Source organism: Scyliorhinus torazame, chromosome 3, assembly GCF_047496885.1.
Source record: "Scyliorhinus torazame isolate Kashiwa2021f chromosome 3, sScyTor2.1, whole genome shotgun sequence".
NCBI classification, from domain to species: Eukaryota; Metazoa; Chordata; class Chondrichthyes; order Carcharhiniformes; family Scyliorhinidae; genus Scyliorhinus; species Scyliorhinus torazame.
The window spans coordinates 142,450,812-142,475,652 of NC_092709.1; the positions used below are offsets into that span (position 1 = coordinate 142,450,812).

The following is a 24,841-nucleotide window of genomic DNA, read 5'->3' on the forward strand; positions in this document are numbered from 1 at the left end:
GTTCTCAGGTCTCCTCTAACCAAAAAAAAACAACCGCTGTAAAGATCAAGAGGAAGGCTCGAGGGCAGGTAGAAGTAGAAAGAAGTTGAACCGTGACATCACAGCCTGCAGGTAAGGGATTGGCTGGTGACTGGTAAGTAGTTTTCATTTTATTTTCCCTCAGGTGTTATCATGCAGAGGTTGCTGAGTGAGTGCTTGCTGAGAAGGGGAGTGAATAACAGGTAAGCTCTTTCTTTTTCTTTTTTTATCTAGAGGGGATGGCAGAGAAGGTAGTGCAATGTTCCACCTGCAGAATGTTTGGGGTGAGGGACGCCATCAGTGTCCCTGCTGGTTTCATCTGTGGGAAGTGCACCCATCTCCAGCTCCTCAGAAACCGCGTTAGGGAACTGGAGCTGGAGCTGGATGAACTTCGGATCATTCGGGAGGCAGAGGTGGTCATAGATAGAAGCTTCAGGGATGTAGTTACTCCGAAGAATAAAGATAGATGGGTGACGGTGAGAGGGGCTGGGAGGAAGCAGTAAGTACAGGGATTGTCTGTGGTCGTTCCCCTTAGTAACAAGTATACCGCTTTGGATACTGTTGGGGGGACGACTTACCAGGGGTAAGCCATGAGGTACAGGTCTCTGGCACAGAGTCTGTCCCTGTTGCTCAGAAGGGAAGGGGGGAGAGGAGTAGAGCATTAGTCATTGGAGACTCCATAGTTAGGGGGATAGATAGGAGATTCTGTGGGAACGAGAGAGACTCACGGTTAGTGTGTTGCCTCCCAGGTGCCAGGGTGCGTGATATCTCGGATCATGTTTTCGGGATCCTTAAGGGGGAGGGGGAGCAGCCCCAAGTCGTGGTCCACATAGGTACCAACGACATAGGTAGGAAAAGGGATAGGGATGTAAGGCAGGAATTCAGGGAGCTATGGTGGAAACTTAGATCTAGGACAAACAGAGTTATTATCTCTGGGTTGCTACCCGTGCCACGTGATAGCGAGATGAGGAATAGGGAGAGAGAGGAGTTGAACACGTGGCTACAGGGATGGTGCAGGAGGGAGGGTTTCAGATTTCTGGATAATTGGGGCTCATTCTGGGGTCGGTGGGACCTCTACAAATGGGATGGTCTACACCTGGACCAGAGGGGTACCAATATCCTGGGGGGGAAATTTGCTAATGCTCTTCGGGAGGGTTTAAACTAGTTCAGCAGGGGCTTGGGAACCTGAATTGTAGCTCCAGTTTACAGGAGGTTGAGAGTAGTGAGGTCATGAGTAAGGTTTCAAAATTGCAGGAGTGTACCGGCAGGCAGGAAGGTGGTTTAAAGTGTGTCTTCTTCAATGCCAGGAGCATCCGGAATAAGGTGGGTGAACTTGTGGCATGGGTTGGTACCTGGGACTTCGATGTTGTGGCCATTTCGGAGACATGGATAGAGCAGGGACAGGAATGGTTGTTGCAGGTGCCGGGGTTTAGATACTTCAGTAAGCTCAGGGAAGGTGGTAAAAGAGGGGAAGGGGTGGCATTGTTAGTCAAGGACAGTATTACGGTGGCAGAAAGGACGTTTAATGAGGACTCGTCTACTGAGGTAGTATGGGCTGAGGCTAGAAACAGGAAAGGAGAGGTCACCCTGTTAAGGGTTTTCTATAAGCCTCCGAAAAGTTCCAGAGATGTAGACGAAAGGATTGCAAAGATGATTCTGGATAGGAGCGAAAGCAACAGGGTACTTGTTATGGGGGACTTTAACTTTCCAAATATTGACTGGAAACGCTATAGTTTGAGTACTTTAGATGGGTCCGTTTTTGTCCAATGTGTGCAGGAGGGTTTCTTGACACAGTATGTAAATAGGCCAACAAGAGGTGAGGCCATATTGGATTTGGTACTGGGTAATGAACCAGGACAGGTGTTAGATTTGGAGGTAGGTGAGCATTTTGCTGATAGTGACCACAATTCGATTACGTTTACTTTAGTGATGGAAAGGGATAGGTATATACCGCAGGGCAAGAGTTATATCTGGGGGAAAGGCAATTATGATGCGATAAGGCATGACTTAGGATGCATCGGATGGAGAGGAAAACTGCAGGGGTTGGGCACAATGGAAATGTGGAGCTTGTTCAAGGTAAAGCTAATGCGTGTCCTTGATAAGTATGTACCTGTCAGGCAGGGAGGAAGTTGTCGAGCAAGGGAACCGTGGTTTACTAAAGCAGTCAAAACACTTGTCAAGAGGAAGAAGGAGGCTTATGTAAAGATGATACACGAAGGTTCAGTTAGGGCGCTCGAGAGTTACAAGTTAGCTAGGAAGGACCTAAAGAGAGAGCTAAGAAGAGCCAGAAGGGGACATGAGAAGTCTTTGGCAGGTAAGATCAAGGATAACCCTAAAGCTTTCTATAGATATGTCAGGAATAAACGAATGACTAGGGTAAGGGTAGGGCCAGTCAAGGACAGTAGTGGGAAGTTGTGCTTGGAGTCCGAGGAGATAGGAGAGGTGCTAAATGAATATTTTTCATCAGTATTCACACAGGAAAAAGACAATGTTGTCGAGGAGAATACTGAGATTCAGGCTACTAGACTAGAAGGGCTTGAGGTTCATAAGGAGGAGGTGTTAGCAATTCTGGAAAGTGTGAAAATAGATAAATCCCCTGGGCCGGATGGGATTTATCCTAGGATTCTCTGGGAAGCTAGGGAGGAGATTGCTGAGCCTTTGGCTTTGATCTTTAAGTCATCTTTGTCTACAGGAATAGTGCCAGAAGACTGGAGGATAGCAAATGTTGTCCCCTTGTTCAAGAAGGGGAGTAGAGACAACCCCGGTAACTATAGACCAGTGAGCCTTACTTCTGTTGTGGGCAAAATCTTGGAAAGGTTTATAAGAGATATGATGTATAATCATCTGGAAAGGAATAATTTGATTAGAGATAGTCAACACGGTTTTGTGAAGGGTAGGTTGTGCCTCACAAACCTTATTGAGTTATTTGAGAAGGTGACCAAACAGGTGGATGAGGGTAAAGCAGGTGTATATGGATTTCAGTGAAGCGTTTGATAAGGTTCCCCACGGTAGGCTACTGCAGAAAATACGGAGGCATGGGATTCAGGGTGATTTAGCAGTTTGGATCAGAAATTGGATAGCTGGAAGAAGTCAAAGGGTGGTGGTTGATGGGAAATGGTCAGACTGGAGTCCAGTTACTAGTGGTGTACCACAAGGATCTGTTTTGGAGCCACTGTGTTTGGCATTTTTATAAATGACCTGGAGGAGGGCGTAGAAGGATGGGTGAGTAAATTTGCAGATGACACTAAAGTCGGTGGAGTTGTGGACAGTGCGGAAGGATGTTACAAGTTACAGAGGGACATAGATAAGCTGCAGCGCTGGGATGAGAGGTGGCAAATGGAGTTTAATGCAGAAAAGTGTGAGGTGATTCATTTTGGAAGGAATAACAGGAAGACAGAGTACTGGGCTAATGGTAAGATTCTTGGCAGTGTGGATGAGCAGAGAGATCTCGGTGTCCATGTACATAGATCCCTGAAAGTTGCCACCCAGGTTGAGAGGGTTGTTAAGAAGGCGTACGGTGTGTTAGCTTTTATTGGTAGAGGGATTGAGTTTCGGAGCCATGATGTCATGTTGCAGCTGTACAAAACTCTGGTGCGGCCGCATTTGGAGTATTGTGTGCAATTCTGGTCGCCGCATTATAGGAAGGATGTGGAAGCATTGGAAAGGGTGCAGAGAAGATTTACCAGAATGTTGCCTGGTATGGAGGGAAGATCTTATGAGGAAAGGCTGAGGGACTTGAGGCTGTTTTCGTTAGAGAGAAGAAGGTTAAGAGGTGACTTAATTGAGGCATACAAGATGATCAGAGGATTGGATAGGGTGGACAGTGAGAGCCTTTTTCCTTGGATGGTGATGTCTAGCACGAGGGGACATAGCTTTAAATTGAGGGGAGATAGATATAGGACAGATGTCAGAGGCAGCTTCTTTACTCAGAGAGTAGTAAGGGCGTGGAATGCCCCGCCTGCAACAGTAGTGGACTCGCCAACACTAAGGGCATTCAAATGGTCATTGGATAGACATATGGACGATAAGGGAATAGTGTAGATGGGCTTCAGAGTGGTTTCACAGGTCGGCGCAACATCGAGGGCCGAAAGGCCTGTACTGCGCTGTAATGTTCTATGTTCTACGGATTTACCCAGCAAGTGTCCAGAATGGCTAGTTTCCTTTGGACAATTGTGCTACGTTGGGAACCATCTGACAAAACGTATAAACCACTAACTTCTGATGTTTCTACCAGTTTTACGCTCATAGTTACTCTGACAGAGTTAGAAGGAAACAGAAAGCACTTCTAACTTCACAGTAACTATTCAAAAACCCAGCATGGGACCAAATGCAGAGGAGTCGATATGCTTCACAATCACCATATTCAAAAAGGAGAAACATTCTATCAGTTAAGAGTACAAAATCTGGCATTGTGGTTCCCGTACCAGCCTCTCTGAACAGGCGCCGGAATGTGGCGACTAGGGGCTTTTCACAGTAACTTCATTTGAAGCCTACTTGTGACAATAAGCGATTTTCATTTCATTTTCATTTAATTTCTTAGATTGGGCAACTCTAAAACTGATGTTACTCTTTCTGTCTCTGCTTTCTCGTTGTGTCTGCATCTGTGTGCTAATTGCCTTTACCTTTGATGCACGATCAGTTGCACATCGACGACCCCCCCCCCCCCCAGGGGATCCCCCCAAACCAACCTCACACTTGACCCTCCAGGGGACCTCCCACACCACCCCTATCCCGGCCCCCCACTCGTGGCCCGATACTGGACGCCGCATTCCCCCAATCTGACCCCTTTTATCACCCCATGACACCCACCACCACTCAAACTGGGAACCTGTCCGCTCCCCCCTTGCTTCCGTTGATCAACATTCCCCCCCCTCAGTACCCCAGTCGAACCCTCCACCTCCTCTTCTGGTCAGACCCCGCCCTCACCTCTCCCAGTCTGACCTCAACTTTCCACTCCAAACCCCCTTTTCTCAGTCCAACCACCTCTTGCAACAGGCCTCCGCTATCGTTCTGACTCCCCCCCCAAAAAAAACCGTGTCTCCCCTGCTTTTCTGACCCACCCACATTCTGTCTCCTCCCCTCCTTCCTGGGTATCGTTCCATTCTCTAAGTGTCTCCCTCACCCCGACACAGGGACTCCTCCCTCCCTACTATGTCTGTATCCCACCTCAGGGTCCCCCCCCCACTCTTGGGTGTACAGATCTAGTCCACATTGACCAAAGCTTCAATATCTCCCCACCAAACTGGACACTGTATGAGGCCGAGCGAAGGTCTTTTAGCAAGACAAATGGAATGTTTGGTTTTGTGTTATCTTTCTGCATAACTGCTGATTCATATTTACATTAAATAAGACAAAACTTGAGAAAGTAATTTGCATTTACATTGTATAGGTAGCTTGCATGCCTTCATATAAAATCACAAAGAAAAAGTTTCTTTAGCTTTGAGTTGTGTTCATTTATTGTCAGGAATCCACTCATGTGATTAAATGTTTATATGGAGCATGGTATATGGACCCAAAAACATGGAGGAAAAGAAAAATTGATGAACCTCTCTTAGATCCCAGTTCTGTGGCTCAGCAAAACCAATCGCATTTACCTGAAGGAACTGGAGCGATGGTAATAATTTACCTTTATTTTGGCAAATTAATAAATAAATCATCCGATTTTGGGTGTCTTTTGTAAAACTGTTTTAATCTAACAGATTTTTCTATTCAATAAAAAGGACCATCTGAAAAGAGCCAGAAATTCCCGATGTAAATAAGTAGCCGGTATCTTTCTTGGTGGCATTGGTTTAATAACCCTGCTTTTCACCTATATAAATAGCATGGTCGTCCTGTACAAACTAACTTCCTAATGCAGAGTGCACTATTCAAAGGAAGACTCCAGGCAAAGTTTTTAGAGTAGGGAAAATAAATCCAAGGAAAGCTCTGATAACGTAGCATCATAAATTCCACTGGTCATCGTAGTTCCCATTTTATGAAAACTAGTTGCTTCTCATTGTCTGGCGTTCTTCCATAAAACATAAGAACACGAGGACTGGGAGCAGGATTAGGCAATTCAGCCCTTCAAGCCTGCTCCGCCATTCAATACTACCATGGCCTCATCACCATCTTCCTGCCCTTTCCCCACAGCCCTTTATCCCACTGTTAATTAAAAACCTATCTATCCCATCCTTAAATTCTTTTAGTTTTCCGGCATCCACTGCACTGTGGGGTAGAGAATTCCACAGATTCACATCCCTCTGAGTGGAGTAATTCCTCTTCATTTCCGTTGTAAATCTGTCACCCCTTAGCCTAAAAGTATGGCCTCTTGTTCTAGAATGTCCAACAGTAAAAACATTTGCTCTACGTCTACTCTGTCAACCCACTTTAGCATCTTACACACCTCAATTAGATCTCCTTTCATTCTACTAAACTCCAGCGAGTACAGGCATAAACCGTTCAACCTGTCTTCTTAAGACAAGTCCTTCATCCCTGGAATCAACCTAGTGAACCTTCTCTGAACCGCCTCTAATGCATTTATGTCCTCCCTCAAGTCAGAGGACCAAAACTGTGAGCAGGTCTCTAGATGAGGCCTCACCAATACCCTATACATTTGCAACAGCACTTCTCTATTTTTATACTCTAATCCTTTAGCAATAGATACCATTTATCTTCCTTATTACCTGCTGCACCTTTATACTAACTGTCTGGAATTCATGCACAAGGACACCCAGATCCCTCTGCACCAATGCAGTTTTTCTCCATTTAGAGAACAGGTTGCTTTTTTATTTTCTTGACCAAAAAGGATGACCTCACACATATCCACGTTAAATTCCATCTGCCAAATTTTGGGCCACTCACCTAATTTATCCATGTCCATTGATACATTTCTTGGGAGCGATTTTCCAACAACCCGGCGCAGATCCTGCTATGTTGGGGAAATTTCGGGAGAGGCCTGAAATAGGATTTGCTCCGGGCGCCAAACAGTTTGATATTTCTGGGCCCAGCGAGGGTGTAAATCAAAGTGTCAGGCTGCCATTTTCCCCACAGTGGGGATCGGGCCTGGGGGTGCCCTGGGTGTGTGAGGTGGAGGTGCGGAGGGGCCCCAAGGGCCCCCTTATAGGTGAGTTGGGGATTTGGGGGGGTTCGGGGTCACGTCGGAGGGGGAGGGGGGATGGTCCAAGGATCAGGACACCATTCAAAAATGGCGTTCTGATTTCCTCCTGCACTAAAGAGTTTCGGCGAGTTCCAATTTGGTTAGATCATGCCCTTGGTGCGATTCTAGAGTGAATACTGGGGGGAATCGGGGAAAGTTGTTGAGCGGGGTGGGGAGTTCAAGCAGCAGGGATACAGGCACAAAATACAGACAAGAGACACACCATTTTGCAGCCGCTGATGGTATCAGCAATTGGGCCTTAGAGTTCAATATATTAGACCATGCCCATAGGCAGAACAACATTGAAAGGGACCATGTCGCACATCACAGGACTGTAAAATCTGAGACTCTGCGCCATGCCATCATAGTTACCTCGGAGCTCATGACCGCAGTGGATTGTCCAGTGACCGCATTGGAGGTCACAACCCACAGATGGGAACGCCTTAATTAACCAATTGTCTCTCTCTGATGGAAAGAGGTGTCTATGGTCTCACATGAATTATGGCTAATTACCTACATAAGAGAATAAGAAGGGAGCAGTTGTTTCAGCATCTTTTCCTGCATTACACTTTTTAAAAATAAATTTAGAGTACCCAATTATTTTCTTTTCCAATTAAGGGGCAATTTAGAGTGGCCAATCCACCTACCCTGCACATCTTTGGGTTGCGGGGGTGAAACCCACGCAGACACAGGGAGAATGTGCAAACTCCACACAACAGTGATCCAGGCCCGGGATTCGAACCTGGGTCCTCAGCACCGAAGGCAGAAGCGCTAACCACTGTGCAACGTGCCGCCCAACATTAAAATTATTCGATGGTACTGAATAGTCAGACACCTTGAGCAAGTTGGAGAATGGTAATACTTAGACATGAGGACTGGTGAAAAGGAGAAGCAAATGGAAAAACAGGAGTGTAGTGATCAGTAATCTGATATGTCTCCTTTGCAACTTTCTTTAAAGGATGAAGTAGTAAGAAGGCTTCATGCAACAATATCTTTCTTGAAATTCGTTAAGGCTAGAGGACACAGGAAACCAGAGGTAAGGAGAAACTAACAATGTACAAATACATAGCAGCTTGCACAGGCACAACAAAGGTGTAAACTCAGAAAGATTGGCCAATATGTGAAATCACACCATTGTAAAATGTGCTGAATGTAAAATCACAGCTCTGTATAGTGCAGTGAAACACAAATATAAGGCTTTGAACACGAACTCCACGGCCCTTTCCAAGACTTCCTGCTCATTCGGGTTCTACTCAGGTGGGCTCTGTGCACCACTTTGAACTGCATGAGGCTTGGCCAGCGCAGGAGGCGGTGGAGTTGACCCTGCTCAGTGCTTCGCTCCAGAGTCCCCAACCCACTTCTGTCCCCAATTCGTCCTTCCATTTCTTTCTCACTTCGTCCACTGGTAGTCTTGCCCTGTCCAGCAACCATCCGTATATGTTCCCACAATTCCCCACTTCCTTACTGTCTGTGTTGATTAGTTCCTCTAGTAGGGTATCTCTCGGGGCTCTGGGTACTTTGCTGTCTCCTTGTGGAGAAAGTGTTTAATTTGGAGGTGCCTGAGCTCCTATCCCGTCGACAGGTCCAAATCCTCCGTCAGCTTGTCCAAGGTCATGAGTCTGTCCCCTATGTAAAGGTCCCTAACCACTAGCGTCCCCCCCTGTCCTGTCTCCATTTTTAAAAGTGGCGTCAAGCATGGCTGGCATGGCTTTGTGTTTGCCGCAGGTGGGGGCCATGGAGGATATCTCGGTTAGGCCGAAATGCTGCCTCATTTGGTCTTCAATGTGGCTACCATCACTGGGCTGGATGTGTGCATTGATGGGGGAGATGGGAACGATGCCGTGACAAGTGCTCGGAGGGTCGCTCCCTTGCAGGAGGACTCGTCCAGCCTCACCCATTCCATGTTTGCTTCTCGTATCCATCCTCTCACTCTCTTGGCTATGGCCGCTCAGTGGTAGTACTGTAGATTTAGCAAGCCTAGACTGCCCATGTTTTTTCTCCTTTGCAGTGTCGGCTTAGGGATCCTCTGGTTCTTACCCCACAACACACAATTGCCATAATCATTTTGTCTACTTTGTGGAAATAGGCCTTGGGATGAAGATTGGTATGGATCTCAATAGGAAGAGGAACCTTGGCAGTACATTCATTTTCATCATCTGCACTCTCTCCTCCAGGGAAAGCGGGAGTGCGTCCCATCTCTGCAGGTCCTTTTTTACTTACTCCGCCAGACTGGTCAGATTCCACTTGTGGATCTGTTGCCAGTCAAGGGCTATCTAGATCCCCAGGTAGCGGAATTTGTTCTGGGCTAGTTTGAATGGTCACCCCTCCAGCTCTGTCCCTCCCCCGTTCAGGTTCACCAAGAATGCCTCTCTCTTGCGCCGGTTGAATTTGTAGCCTGAGAAGGCTCCAAACTCGCTCAGATGTTGCATGATTGCTTTCAGGCTGCTCTGTGGGTCCGAGACGTAGAGGAGCAGATCATCCGCAAAGAGTGAAACTCTGTGCTCTCTGTTCCCTCTTTGGATACCCTTCCAGCTTTTCATGACTCAGAGTGATCGCCAGTGGTTCGATTGCCAGGGCAAAAAAGAGTGGGAACAGTGGGCATCCCTGCCTTGTGCCTCTGTGCAGCTGGAAGTAGTCAGAGCTGGTGGTGTTGGTTTGAACGCTCACCTTGGGGACGTTGTACAAGAGTTGTTCTAGACTTTTACCTAGGCCTAGGTACGTTTGTTCCTCAATACTCCCTAGGGACCTACCATTCATTGTGTATATCCTACCCTTCTTAGACCTCCCAAAATGCATAGCCTCACACTTATCAGGATTAAATTCCATTGGCCATTGCTATGCCCAATGTACTAGCTGATCAATATCAGTCGGTAGCCTAAGACTATCCGCCTCACTATCAACACCACCAATTTTCATATAATCTGTAAACTTACTAATTATACCATCTACATTCACATCTAAGACGTTAATGTATATAACAAACACCAAGGGTCCCATCACCGATCCTTGTGGCACACCACTGGTCACAATCACAAAAGCAATCCTCCACCTTTTACCTCCTATTAACAAAGCAATTTTGGATCCAATTTGCCAACTTGTCTTGGATCACATGGACTCTAACCTTTTTGTCCAGCCTTTCATGTGGCACCCTGTTAACGGCCTTACTGAAGTCCATGTAAACCACATCAACTGCGCTATCCTCATCAGTATATTAAGTTACCTTTTCAAAAAACTCAATTAAATTAGTTAGTTAGATCTCCTGCCAACAAATCCGTACTGACTATCCTTGATCAATCCCTGCCTTTCCAAGTGTTAATTAGTCCTGTCCCTCAGAATTTTTGCCAATAATTTCCCTACCACTGACGTTTGGTTAACTGGCCATTAATTACCTGTCTTATCCTTGATACCCTTCTTGAATAAAGGTACCACATTAGCTAACCTCCAGTCATCTGGCACTTCACCTGCAGCCAGCGAAGATTTAAATATCTCCGTCAGTGCCCCAGCAGTCTCCCCCCTTGCCTCCTATAGCAGCCTGGGATACACTTAATAAGGCTCTGGAGATTTATGCACCTTTATGCCCACTAAACCATCTAATTCCTCATCCATATTCACCTTAAAAAAATTTTTTAAAAAAAATTCTCCGTTTTCACATTTTCTCCCAAATTTACACCTGCCAACAATAAACAATAATCAGTCACAAATATGTCAATCCCCAGATCAATAACAACGATCCCATCCTCCCACCGAACCCCAAACATTAGCCCGCATGTTCACACAAACAAATGACAAAAAGGAATCAGGAATCACCCATAGTCACCATTAACACACACCGCCCCCCCTCCCCCCGAAACCTCCCACCCACCCGCCCCAACTAATGTTCGATGTTATCCAGTTCTTGAAAGTGCATAATGAATAACGCCCATGAATTGTAGAACCCCTCCATCCTTCCCCTCAGGTCAAACTTAACCTTCTCAAGAGTCAAGAATTCCAACAGGTCCCTCTGCCAGGCCAGGGCACAGGGTGGAGAGGCTGCCCTCCAACCTATCAGGATCCGCCTTAGGGCGATCAATGAGGCGAAGGCTACAACATCTGCCTCTGCACCCGTTTCCAACCCTGGCTGGTCCAACACCCCGAATATGGCCTCCCGGGGGCCCGGGTCCAGTTTCACGTGCACCACTTTAGGAATTACCCTAAAATCCTCCTTTCAGTAACCCTCTAGCTTTGGACAGGACCAAAAGATATGAATGTGATTAGCGCCCCCCCCCCGCGCAACGTTCACGCCCATCTTCTACTCCTTCAAAGAATCGGCTCATCCTCACCCTCGTGAGGTGTGCTCTGGAAACCACCTTCAGGTGTATCAGCCCCAACCTCGCACACGAGGTGGAGGCATTCACTCTCCGGAGCACCTCACACCAGAACCCCTCCTTGATATCCTCTCCCAACTCTTCCTCCCACTTTGCTTTGATCCCTTCCAGTGGTGCCTTCTCCACTTCCAAAATAGCTCCGTAAATGGCCGACACTATCCCCTTCTCCAGCCCCCTGTCGTCAGTACCTCCTCCAGCAATGTGGAGGCCGGTTCCACCGGGAAGCTCTGTATTTGCTTTCTTGCAAAATCCTGGACCTGCATGTATCTAAACATTTCCCCCTGCTCCAGCCCATGCTTCGCTTCCAGCTCCTTCAATCCTGCAAACCGACCCTGTTTTGTTATGTTTCCTTTGTAACATAAGCGGCTTCCTTGTGTTGCATTTGTCAAAGGAAGGTCGAGACGTGTAGATAACTTCAACACATTTATTTACACTATGTACACTTTTATAACTTGAGTTCGACACTACTGCTAATCCTATTATAGCTACCTAAACTGACTAACCAGCTGCTGTCTTCCACATCGTGGGTGTAATATTGAATCAACCTTGTGCCTCTCCTCACTGACTGTCTCCACTGGCCAAGGGGCAGATCATGTGTGTGGTGTCCTTTATATATGGGTTGGTGTAATGCCCCCCTGTGGTCGTGTCACCTCCTTGTGTATTGTGAATGTCCATTGGTCGCCTCCTATCTAACTTATCTATTGGTTGAGTGTGTGTGTGTGATGTTTCTGGTGCTCCCTCTAGTGTCTGGCTAGCTTACATGTATTTACAGTGATGCACATCACCACATCCTCCCTTTTTTATATGTTCATATTTTCTGTACACTTTAAGAAAAACTGAACAAAGAACAGGTAGATAAGGTAAGATTTATACAAGTTATCATAGAATTTACAGTGCAGAAGGAGGCCATTCAGCCCATCGAGTCTGCAACGGCCCTTGGAAAGAGTTCCCTACCCAAGGTCAACACCTCCACCCTATCCCCATAACCCAGCAACCCCACTCAACACTATGGACAATTTTGGACACTAAGGGCAATTTATCATGGCCAATCCACCTAACCTGCACATCTTTGGACTGGGGGAGGAAACCGGAGCACCCGGAGGAAACCCACGCACACACGGGGAGGATGTGCAGACTCTGCACAGACAGTGACCCAAGCCGGAATCGAACCTGGGACCCTGGAGCTGTGAAGCAATTGTGCTATCCACAATGCTGCCGTGCTGCCCCTTAGTGCTGGCCTGTTTGAGAATATGCTGCATAGACTGCCAGCTGCTGCAGGCTTGAATACTGGGTTTGTCCAGCATGAGCTGTCATTGGCCGTACTGTCGGTGTGGAACAAATGTGTGGACATAGCTGTGGTGAAAATTGGTGTATTCCTCCTGGACTGTGGTCGCTACTTGTTATTGCTGACCCAGTGTGATTGTTACATGATCCATCTCCTGTCGTTGTGGCATCTTCTGTCACCCTGAGCGTACCATCACTGAGGTTGCGGCACTGCCTGTCTGGAGTAAAGTCTGGCTTACGTGAATCAGAGTCGGCGTTTGGTTGCTCCCCATCTGGAGTCTGGTCTGTTTTTTGTTGATGCTCCCTGTCCGAAGTCTTAGCAGGTTCACTGGAGTCAGCTGAGATTTCTTGAAGCTACACGTCTGGAGTCGGAATATGCAGGAATGCATTGACTAGTGGAGAGGTTCGAGCAATTGAGGGTGGAAGTATCATGGTGTCACCGGAGTCATCAGTGGTCTCACCGTGATCGTTGAGTGCCTCTGTACACACTAGCTGAAATCTGTCACTTTGTACCTCTTGCATGGGAAGTGGGATGTTATCGTCACTCGTTTCACATACCGTGGGTAGATCCTCAGTAGCTGCTTGCTATTCACTAGGGTTGGGTAAATTGTCAGAGTTTTCATCTGGCGGTGCAAACAATGTGGGTGGACTGTCATTGTCCTTCATTTGGGCTTGGGCTGTCATCATCGCTTTGTCCTTCATTGTAGCATGATGGACCGTCATGGTCGTCCTGCTGTGCAGTGGAGCGTGGTAGACTGTTATAGTCTTCTTGGTGTTTACGTGAGCATGGCAGACTTGCATCGTCTGCCGCTAGTTGGTCAGAGGAGGTTGCTAGACCCTCATGGATTTGTTCCTGCAAGGACTGCGCGTCAGAGTCTTGCGTTGCTTCTATCGTGGAGTCTGTCCACAAGATCGCTGTGGAGGCTTGTGACACTGGAGTCACTTCTTGTTCGTACAAGGACTGCACATCGGAGTCATGCGTTTCTGCCATTTTGGAGTCTGTCCACGAGCTTGCTGTGGAGTCTTGTGATACTGGAGTCACTTCTTGTGCATGCAAGGACTGCGGTGTGGAGTCTTGCATGTCTTCTTTCGTAGAGTCGGGAACCCTGAGCGGGGCGTGGACCACGCTCTGTGTGGCAGCAGGCCGCTCTCTGTGGGCTTGTACCGCTCTCTGTCTCTTAATTTCAGGCTGCGGCATCATCCTGCACCGATGAGTTGGGACATCATATCTGCTGGGTTGAAGATCCTCAAATCCGAAGAATGAATCCGCATCTGCGTCGGATTCAATGCGGGGGTCGCCAATGTGCAACACGTCCAGTTGCGGTTCGGATTTGGTACTGGGGTAGCCTCTCAAGGTGAAAGGTTCGTCCGAGTCATAGTCGTCTAGGATCATGGAGCTGCCATTGGGCTCGCGAGGTCCAGAGAAAATGTAAAGCTTGGTATCGAAGTATTCAAGGTCGGAATCATCGGTTTGTGCATAGGTGACTGCTTGTTGCAGGGTTCTTCGGAGGTTAAATTCATTTCCTGGTTCAATTTGAGGCATTGTGCTGTCATTCCAGGTGAAGGAAGGTTGTTTTACAGCTTTAAAAGATTTTTTCTTTGATTTGGGACGTTTCCCCTTTAAATTGGTGCGGTCTGGGGCCTCAGACGTCATGACGTGCGTGACGTAGCATGTCGGAAGCGATTGCGCATGCGCAGATCGCTGTTCCTTTATCGATGGCCGTTTTCTTGATTGCGCATGCACGGCGTCTCGTGCATGCGCAAACGAACCTTCCGGTTCTGCGCACTTCTCGCGCAACTGCACTAGTGTAGTCCCTTTAGCAAGATGGCCACCGACCCCGACCCAAATCGCTCTCTGGTCCGGGATTTCGGCCTCAAGGTGAGTACTGGCGCTTCTCTTACCTTTCCTTGCCGATTGGAGTGTGTTTTCCTCACAGTATTTGGCGAATTTGTCCAGGACTGCCTGGAAGTCGCACCGGTTTTGCCCCTTGGAGAACTTGAATTTTTAAAAGATTTCTTCTGCTCTTGCACCGGTGATGGTGAGGAAAAGCTCTGTTTTTCATCATCGGCCAGGTCTTTAAGTTCGGCTGCCACCAGGAAGAATTCAAACGTTTGCCGGAATATCTGCCAGTTTTCACGGAGATCACCGTGGCACTGGAGCTGCTGCGGAACCGGGAGCTCGAACATCTTGCCTGGGTATTGCTGGTTGTCACTGTACGCTGAGGTATGGCTATCTGGATTTAAACAGTTCACTACTGGTACCATGTTTTGTTATGTTTCCTTTGTAACATAAGCGGCTTCCTTGTGTTGCATTTGTCAAAGGAAGGTCGAGACGTGTAGATAACTTCAACACATTTATTTACACTATGTACACTTTTATAACTTGAGTTCGACACTACTGCTAATCCTATTATAGCTACCCAAACTGACTAACCAGCTGCTGTCTTCCACATCGTGGGTGTAATATTGAATCAACCTTGTGCCTCTCCTCACTGACTGTCTCCACTGGCCAAAGGGCAGATCATGTGTGTGGTGTCCTTTATATATGGGTTGGTGTAATGCCGCCTGTGGTCATGTCACCTCCTTGTGTATCGTGAATGTCCATTGGTCACCTCCTATCTAACTTACCTATTGGTTGAGTGTGTGTGTGTGATGTTTCTGGTGCTCCCTCTAGTGTCTGGCTAGCCTACATGTATTTACAGTGATGCACATCACCACAGATCCCTGAGAAACAAATCTTTTAGTGTCTTATTCCCCTTCTCCCATTTCCGAAAATTTCCATCCCACTTCCCTGGCTCAAATCTGTGGTTCCCCCCAATATCCTTATTAATCTTAACACATTCTAGAACTTCACTTTTCCAACTGAAATCTACAGCTACCATGTCCTTTTCCTTAGTGAATTAAGATGAGAAATATTTATTTAAGACCTCACCCAAGTCCATGGCTCCATGCGCATATTGCTCCCTTGGTCCCTAGTAGGCCCCACTCTTTCCTTTATCATCTTCTTGCTCTTAATATTCTTATAACATTCCTTGGGGTTTTCCTTAATCCTATCAGCATTCTGAGTAACATCTCCAAGGAGTATCCAGAGCTGAGTAAAACAAGCATTTTATTGCTTTTGTCCTTCACAACGATCTACATGTGCGAGGTTGGATTTTACATTCTCACAAAGGTGAAGACAGCACAAAGGAACCATCTGACCTCTGCACCTGATATGTGCATTGCCCTCTCCTCCCATGAACCTGATTGGAGGAGATTGTGAGGACCAAGCAGGCTTACCTGTCGCATTAAAGATAAGTGAAAGTGGTGTGTTGCGAATGTCGGCCAGCGTGGGTCACAAAGGACAGCCAACGTGGGTCCTGCAGGTCGGCCTGTTGGTAAAAGTGGATCCCGGGAAAAAAAGTTTGAAAAGCACTGCTCTGTGTATCCAGCAACCTCTCCAAGGAGACCTCAATGCAATCACACATGTTGGCCACTTCATCGTAAAAGTGGGCACTCCCCTCCAATTCATATCAATAGCATCCAACAGCTCTGCCTGACATTACCCCGCCTCTTCTTGGTGCTCCACCATAAGTTGGAATGCCGAGTCCAAAGGCTCATCATCTGACTGGGTTCGTCACAGATGCCTCTTTCTCCAGCTGCCCCCAAAGGCTGGGGGCAGCTGGAGAACTCGTCCCCTCCTGCTGCAGACGCATGTCCATTTGATGACAACAGAATTTTGCAACCCCACCTGAAGGAGCATTAAAACTCACCGAGGTGTGTGTACCTGAGGTGATGGAGGGTGTATTGGAGCACTGTGACACATTGAACAGTGTAAAGCTCTCCTCAACCCCCCCTCCGCCCTCCAACCTGGCCCCATTCTGGGCTGGACTGAGCTAAGGCTGGAAAGGGAGTCCTCTTCCCTCTCCAGCTCAGGCTTTGGTCTCTTCGTGGAGGCACCTGCAAGTGAGAAAGGTGAGTGCCAGTTGATAGGACAACGTAAACCCTTTTGACTGTCCTGTGTCCTGCTGCCTGTTTTGATCTACAGTCTTTTGGTTAGCTGCTACAATAGTGCTGCACCCTTTGGGACTTCTGTTTAAATTACAGTGTTTGCACATTGGAACATCCCTGCACTGATGGGTGGACCCAAACCATCTCTTTACGTTATGTGGCAGAACCTGTGATCCGATTTGATAGACTTGGCAAGCAGCCAATCGATGAATTTAGGATTCTCAGCCAGCTCCTTTTGTTGCCTGCAATTGGTGGAGTCAGTCAGAACTTCCAGAAAGAAGGCAGGTCTTCTGAAGAGTTCAATTTTGTCTTCAGTTCTGAAAAGGATTCAGCCAGCTGACAGCTGGGAGGCATTCAGTATTTCTCTGCTCACCCTGCCAGTCAATTTCTGAAGCTGCCAGTCCAACCTGTGCAGGCTCTCTTGTTTAAAAAACACAAGCGGGAAACAGACTTGCATAAGAGGGGCGGGATTCTCTCACCCCGCGGCAGAGTGTCCACGTCGTCCTAATCGTAGTCGCTTTTTACGACGGCGTGAACAGGCCAACCCGTCGACTAATTCTGGCCCGCCAAAGAGGCCAGCGCGGGCGCGGCGAGAAGCGCGGGGGGGGGCGTGATGCCATACCAGCGTCATTCGTGCAACGCCCCGATGCTGCGGCGCCGCATCGCATAAAATGTGCGCGAGCGTCGCAAGGTCCCGAGACCGTCGAGATGGACGCCCCCCGCCGTACCGCCCGAGGTTCAGGGATCATGACCTCGAGACACTGCTGGACGCGATAGAGGAGAGGAGGGCGATCCTGTGCACTAGACGTGACCACCGGCACCCTGCCAGCACAGTCCGGAGGAATTGCCGTGAGGTGGGCAATGCCGTAAGCACGATGGGACACATCCCACAGACGGGTGAGCAGTGCCGCAAGAAGATGCACGACCTGACGAGGACAGCCAGGGTGAGTACACCGAGACGTGCCCTTGGCACCACCCACCCCCTACCCGCCACACGTGACCAAATCCTTCCCCCCCCCCTTCCCCCCGAGGAGGGGTGCCAAACCCCCCACTTGACCCACATGGGCTGCACACACCCCTGAGAGCCGCCGAGTCCGGGTACCCAGTGCTCCCATGCCATCATCTGGGCAACATCTGCGCGGGATGCGGTGTTCCGCCTAACTCTGATGCTTTGCTGTCCTCCCCAGGAGAAGACCGCCCACAACCATAGGGAGCATGCGAGAACTGGAGGGGGTTCACCTGTACTGCACCCCTTCGCAGTGAGCGAGCAGAGGGCATTGGACCTCGTTGGCGAAGTCGGGGACCGGGAGGTTGCCCCTTACCAGATCGGAGGCGCACCAGCAAGGGAGACTCCCCTGCCTGGCTGCACCCCGTCCCACCATTCACCCCCAGTACACCCCCTCCCCCCATTCCCCCCCCAGTACGATGGACACTGACGCACACGTCAGTCAGGACAGTGACGCACAGAGGATGTTGAGCCAGGACAGTGACACACAGATGATGGACAGACCAGACAGTGCTCCTCAGATGGGGGGGGGGGGGGGGGGGGGGGGGACGGACGGACAGAAAGAACACCAGCCCCGGACCCCACGCAGCAGCCCTCAGACTTTGGGTTCAATGACGACCTAGACTTGGCCTCACTGCACCCACCCACAGCCCCCACCATCGCAGAGTCTCGCACCTCGGTAGGGCATTTTAGTGATGAGGCTTCCGGGACACAGACTGGTGCGCACCACAAAGCCGTACCGGTACAGCAGGTGGAGGTAGGAGCAGCCGAGGGGCCGGACGGTCGGAGGGCAGCCCAGGCCCAGCAACCAGCTGCCACCCAGACGGTTCCCGGGTTCCTGGACTTTCCAGTCCAGTCCCACCCATAGACCCGATGCAGTTAGAAACCCAGGGACTAGACAACGGGATGACGGCCAGCTTCCAGCAACTGCAGATGCTGGTGGAGGAGTCCATCCGCGTCCAGGAGCAGGGACTGGTGCCGGTCATGACTGCCACCAAGGCCAACACCGCATGGGTGGCGTCCGCGGTGGAGGCAATGGGAGCAACGGTTTTGGCCATGGGTCAGGTTATGTAAGGCATGGGGCTTCATGCGCATGCGTCATCCGTGGCCCAGGACAGGGCTGCCCTCTCACAGGCAGCCATGTGCCAGAGCCAGCTGGACATTTCAGCCGCGCTCCGCAGTCTGGCCGAGTCTCAGCAGGCCATCGCTGAGAGCATCGGCGGCATTGCCCAGGCGATGGCTCAGTCTCAGCAGACCATCGCTGAGAGCATCGGCGGCGTTGCCCAGGCGATGGCTCAGTCTCAGCAGACCATCGCTGAGAGTATCGGCAGCGTTGCCCAGGCGATGGCTCAGTCTCAGCAGGTCATCGCTGAGAGTATCGGCAGCGTTGCCCAGGCGATGGCTCAGTCTCAGCAGGCCATCGCTGAGAGTATCGGCAGCGTTGCCCAGGCGATGGCTCAGTCTCAGCAGGCCATCGCTGAGAGTATTGGCAGCGTTGCCCAGGCGATGGCCCAGTCTCAGCAGACCATCGCTGAGAGTATCGGCAGCGTTGCCCAGGCGATGGCTCAGTCTCAGCAGGTCATCGCTGAGAGTATCGGCAGCGTTGCCCAGGCGATGGCTCAGTCTCAGCAGGCCATCGCTGAGAGTATCGGCAGCGTTGCCCAGGTGATGGCTCAGTCTCAGCAGGCCATCGCTGAGAGTATCGGCAGCGTTGCCCAGGCGATGGCTCAGTCTCAGCAGGTCATCGCTGAGAGTATCGGCAGCGTTGCCCAGGCGATGGCTCAGTCTCAGCAGACCATCGCTGAGAGTATCGGCAGCGTTGCCCAGGCGATGGCTCAGTCTCAGCAGGTCATCGCTGAGAGTATCGGCAGCGTTGCCCAGGCGATGGCTCAGTCTCAGCAGGCCATCGCTGAGAGTATCGGCAGCGTTGCCCAGGCGATGGCTCAGTCTCAGCAGGCCATCGCTGAGAGTATTGGCGGCATTGCCCAGGCGATGGCTCAGTCTCAGCAGGCCATCGCTGAGAGCATCGGCGGCATTGCCCAGGCGTTGGCTCAGTCTCAGCAGACCATCGCTGAGCGTATCGGCAGCGTTGCCCAGGCGATGGCCCAGTCTCAGCAGGCCATCGCTGAGAGTATCGGCAGCGTTGCCCAGGCGATGGCCCAGTCTCAGCAGGCCATCGCTGAGAGTATCGGCAGCGTTGCCCAGGCGATGGCTCAGTCTCAGCAGGCCATCGCTGAGAGTATCGGCAGCGTTGCCCAGGCGATGGCCCAGTCTCAGCAGGCCATCGCTGAGAGTATCGGCAGCGTTGCCCAGGCGATGGCTCAGTCTCAGCAGGTCATCGCTGAGAGTATCGGCAGCGTTGCCCAGGCGATGGCTCAGTCTCAGCAGGCCATCGCTGAGAGTATCGGCAGCGTTGCCCAGGCGATGGCCCAGTCTCAGCAGGCCATCGCTGAGAGTATCGACAGCGTTGCCCAGGCGATGGCTCAGTCTCAGCAGACCATCGCTGAGAGTATCGGCAGCGTTGCCCAGGCGATGGCTCAGTCTCAGCAGACCATCGCTGAGAGTATCGGCAGCGTTGCCCAGGCGATGGCCCAGTCTCAGCAGGCCATCGCTGAGAGTATCGGCAGCGTTGCCCAGGCGTTGGCTCAGTCTCAGCAGGCCATCGCTGAGAGTATCGGCAGCGTTGCCCAGGCGATGGCTCAGTCTCAGCAGACCATCGCTGAGAGTATCGGCAGCGTTGCCCAGGCGATGGCTCAGTCTCAGCAGACCATCGCTGAGAGTATCGGCAGCGTTGCCCAGGCGATGGCTCAGTCTCAGCAGACCATCGCTGAGAGTATCGGCAGCGTTGCCCAGGCGATGGCCCAGTCTCAGCAGGCCATCGCTGAGAGCATCGGCGGCATTGCCCAGGCGATGGCCCAGTCTCAGCAGACCATCGCTGAGAGTATCGGCAGCGTTGCCCAGGCGATGGCCCAGTCTCAGCAGGCCATCGCTGAGAGTATCGGCAGCGTTGCCCAGGCGATGGCTCAGTCTCAGCAGACCATCGCTGAGAGTATCGGCAGCGTTGCCCAGGCGATGGCCCAGTCTCAGCAGGCCATCGCTGACAGCATCGGTGGCATTGCCCAGGCGATGGCTCAGTCTCAGCAGGCCATCGCTGAGAGCATCGGTGGCCTCGCCCAGATGCTGGATGGCGTCGCACAAGCACAGAGGGAGGTGGCGCAGTCCCAGACAGGGATGGCCCACTCCCTGAACTCCATCATTGCTAACATTCAGACCCTAGTCGATACCGCAGTAGGCCTCCAGGACTGGCAGCGCCAAGTGTCAAGGGTGCCTCGGGGCTTGTCTCCGCTCACATCCCCGTCCCATAGAGAGGCCCGGGGGCCACCGGACACCCCAAGGGCGGAGGAGCCCATCCCAGTGACTCCTGCAAGGGAGGTCCCGGAACACCACGGATCCTCAGACTCCCCCCGTTCCATCCCTGGTGCATCTGGTGGGCAGTGGGCAGAAGAGGGTGGCACCACGCCATCCAGCACGCCCGCCAAGCAGCCTGGCCCATCCAAGCCGGGACGCTCCAGGAAACGCGCGCCAACAGGGAGCCAAGTCGCAGGGCAGGAGTCTCAGCAGTCCGCCTCCACTCCTGCTGTACCGTCTGGGGAAACACCGAGACGTAGTGGTAGGGCCCGTAAGGCCAAGACATTTGACACCTAGTAAGTTGGCACGGGTGCAGGGCACAGTATAGTTATAGGGGCGAGGGCACTTGTCTGTTACCGTTACAATTAAACTCACTGTTACACCAATGCACGATGCCTCTGTCCGGCGGTCGCGGGGTCGTGAAGGGTACTGATTGGCACTGTGTTCGAAGGTCGGTGGAATGGTCAGCCCATGTGAGTGTAAATATTTCCCCCGCCATACTCGACACCCCGCCGTCAGCCACCCAACATGTCCATGTGATGGAATGTCCGTAATGCGTACAGGGACCACCCACGTGGAGGGTGTAGCTGTGGCCATGAGTCCGACATTGGCTGACGATTTGGAGCTCACAGCTCATCGCAGAGCGGGTTGTCATCATTCACCATGGCATTGAACACACCCGCTTCCACAGGCAATCGTGTGAGACAACCCGTTGTGCCGCAGTTGGAGGGTGCTGTGCATGTGGTGGTGTGGGAGGTAAGGTAGTCGGGTGGTGTGGGAGGTAGGGGTGCTGGGTGGTGAGGTGGGGTGGTACGGTGTTGCCAGTGCCCCTGCTCAGAGAGCCCCTACCCCCCTAGTTAGTGAAATGTGCAGCGATCAACGCCTCGAGTGCTCGCTGGCCAAGCCGGTGGCGTCGTGCAGCCTCCCGTCCATAACCCGCCCCAATGTCATGTCTGTTGCCACCCTCATCCCCTCCTCCTCAGCCGGAGAGGCGTCCCCTCCCGTGGCCTCCCCCTCTGCCCCCTCCTCCTCTTCCTCCAGCACATGGCCCCTCTGCTGGGCAATATTGTGGAGGACGCAGCAGACAACAACGATGCGGCCAACCCTCTCCGAATGGTACTGGAGGGCCCCTCCAGAACGGTCCAGGCACCTGAAGCGCATCTTCAACAGGCCGAAGCACCTCTCAATCACACTCCTGGTTGCTGCATGGGCCTCATTGTATCGGGTCGCCGCGTCGGTCTGTGGCCTCCGTATAGGCGGCATCAGCCATGACCGCAACAGGTAACCGTGCAGGCAGACAGCGCCCGGGGCCGGTGCCCATCAGCCTAGCCACCGTACTGGCAGCGGTGGCTCGGGCAATGCCCTCCCTGGCAGGCCGGCCGGCACGTTGTCCCCACGCCCCCCCTGAACATGGAGGACCCCAATCCAACCCCCCCTTCCCCCCACAAACATGGAGGCCCCGCCCGACTAACATAGAGGCTCAGCCCCCCCCTCCCGAACATAGAGGCCCTGCCCCGCCAACGTAGAGGCCCAGCCCCCCCTCCCAAACATGAAGGCTCCACCCCCCGAACATAGAGGCCCCCTACCCAACACCCCCCGACCATGGAGTCCCCCCCCAACATGGAGGCCCCCTACCCAACCCCGTCCCCGAACATGTAGGCTCCCCCTCCCGCCCGCAGTCCCATCCGTGTCTGTCCCGAGAGTCTCAGAAGTGCAATACGCTGGCCGCTCACTTCCTCTCCCGGATCGTCAGCCTGCACGACTGCCTGACGATTTTTATTTGCAGGTGTGAACGGCGCCGGCGTGACCAAGGGTGACCCGTCCGGGCCGCAGAATCCACAGGACCCCGGAGAACTGCGGGACTTGCCTCCTCGGCCAATTCTCCGGGCGTTGCAGCGCCGTTCATGATGACGTCCGCCGGTTGGGAGAATGGCGGGACAGTGTTGGACCGGCATCGCGTAAAAAATCGGCGATCTCTGACCCGGCGTGGTCTGAGAGAATTCCGCCCGAGATCTCTGAGAGGAGAAAATGCAAGCCATTTTCCACAGGTCTGTAACATTCAAACTCTCTGTCTCAGGGGCTGGGAAGAGCTCAACCTGAAATTTAAACTGAGAATACTCCTTAAAGAACAGCCAGAGTTCCTGTGCAGAGTTCAGACAAAGGGGATAAAAACTGTGTTTACTCAGGAAGGCAGCTGTAGTAATTTCACAGGGAGATAAAAGCTACACCTGGTGGTCGAAGAGCAGACATGCACTGATCTGAACATCCCTTGTACAGCACCATCTGGTGGCCGGCTTTGGGAATTGCACCGACCTGAAAACCCTATATCTGTCCGGTGGCGGAAAGACGGATCTGCACCACACTGAATTTCTTGAGCAATTCTATTCCCAGAGGCCGCAACCACAGCAGTGAAGGCTCGCATCAAACTTTTCCCTTGAATCCCCTTTTTTAATTCTCTCCTACCCTTACTTTGTGTCTGTCTTGGGTTTATCTGGGTGGAGGGTGGGACGGGGTTTTTGGATTAGGTAGATTGGAGGCCATTATCCTGTTATTCAACTTTTCCTCTTATTATTAATAAACAAATTGCTAATGTTCTAATTATCAATCTAGTGTATGTAACTCATTGGAGCAGTTAAGGGTTAAAAATCTTCGGAAAGCACAAATTATTGGTTAATTCACTTATGTTGAGATTCCGGGGTCTGTGGGGCTGGAATTGACCGTGCCCTCTCTCAGAGTGTCATAACAACGTGACAACATCAACTATCTCCAAGATGGAGGCACGACCAACTCAGGTTTCCACTAAATGGAAGAATCCTTACTAGACGGACTGCCAAGGCCAAGTTTCCCCATCGCTGAAGACTCTGACCCGCTCGACTCCCTGGAGCTCCGAGACCCTTCCCTCAAACGCCTTGAGAGCCCTCGGCTGTGGTTGACCCCTATCCGGCCTTCTCTCATTCTGCTTGGTTTTGCCGACACTTACCTTGTTCCAAGAAGAGAATGCTTGAGAGGTTTTGCATGTTATATTGGCTGGAGCATCGCATTTTTAAACATTCCTCATTCTCTCCTTGTAAGATAGCCTACTTCAGTGTCATCACTGGTGTAAATTGGGCCAAAGGTTGTGGACTAGCTTCCTCCAGAGCGTAGAACACATCCACATGTAAGGGGAAAGCTCAGGTATGCATGCAAGGCTGTCCATTCCCTCTGCGCCTACACTGGAGGCAAAGTGTGGGTGCACTGAAGTGGGACTGTGAAGCGGATATGCTGTTGTCCATGGTTCTTGGATTCTAAAATTTTGGAGCCTTTGAGAATTTTGCAACCATGGATGGCCACCCTGGTGGATGAAGAATGTCATTCATCTGCTTGTAGCACTGGGTTTCCGACCTTCTGTGCTCCCCTGGGCACTGACAGCACAGCCACCTGCATCCAAGCTGGGCTTGTTTCTCTGCAGGGCCTCCTCCTCGCATCAACTGGGTAGAGTTCATTCCTCCTGACCTCAACATGGCTGAGGAGGAGGACGCACAGGGCAGTGTCACTAAACGTAGGTGTTTGACTCTCACCTCCCCTCTCATGACATCTCCCCAAAGGCTGGTGCTGACAGTAACCCAGTAAGGATGCTGGGGGCCTATTAAATATGGT

General features: G+C 51.1%; 1 protein-coding gene across 2 annotated transcripts in view; it reads left to right on the forward strand.

The window, feature by feature from the left end:
• Positions 1–24,841, forward strand: part of LOC140408720 (protein FAM47E) — a 72,781-nt gene that overhangs the window by 44,257 nt on the left and 3,683 nt on the right. For both annotated transcript variants that reach the window (XM_072496321.1, XM_072496320.1), the window contains exons 6-7: positions 5,483–5,632; positions 8,112–8,189. In XM_072496321.1, the coding sequence (XP_072352422.1) occupies positions 5,483–5,632; positions 8,112–8,189 (228 nt within the window). The remainder of the gene's footprint in view (positions 1–5,482; positions 5,633–8,111; positions 8,190–24,841) is intronic.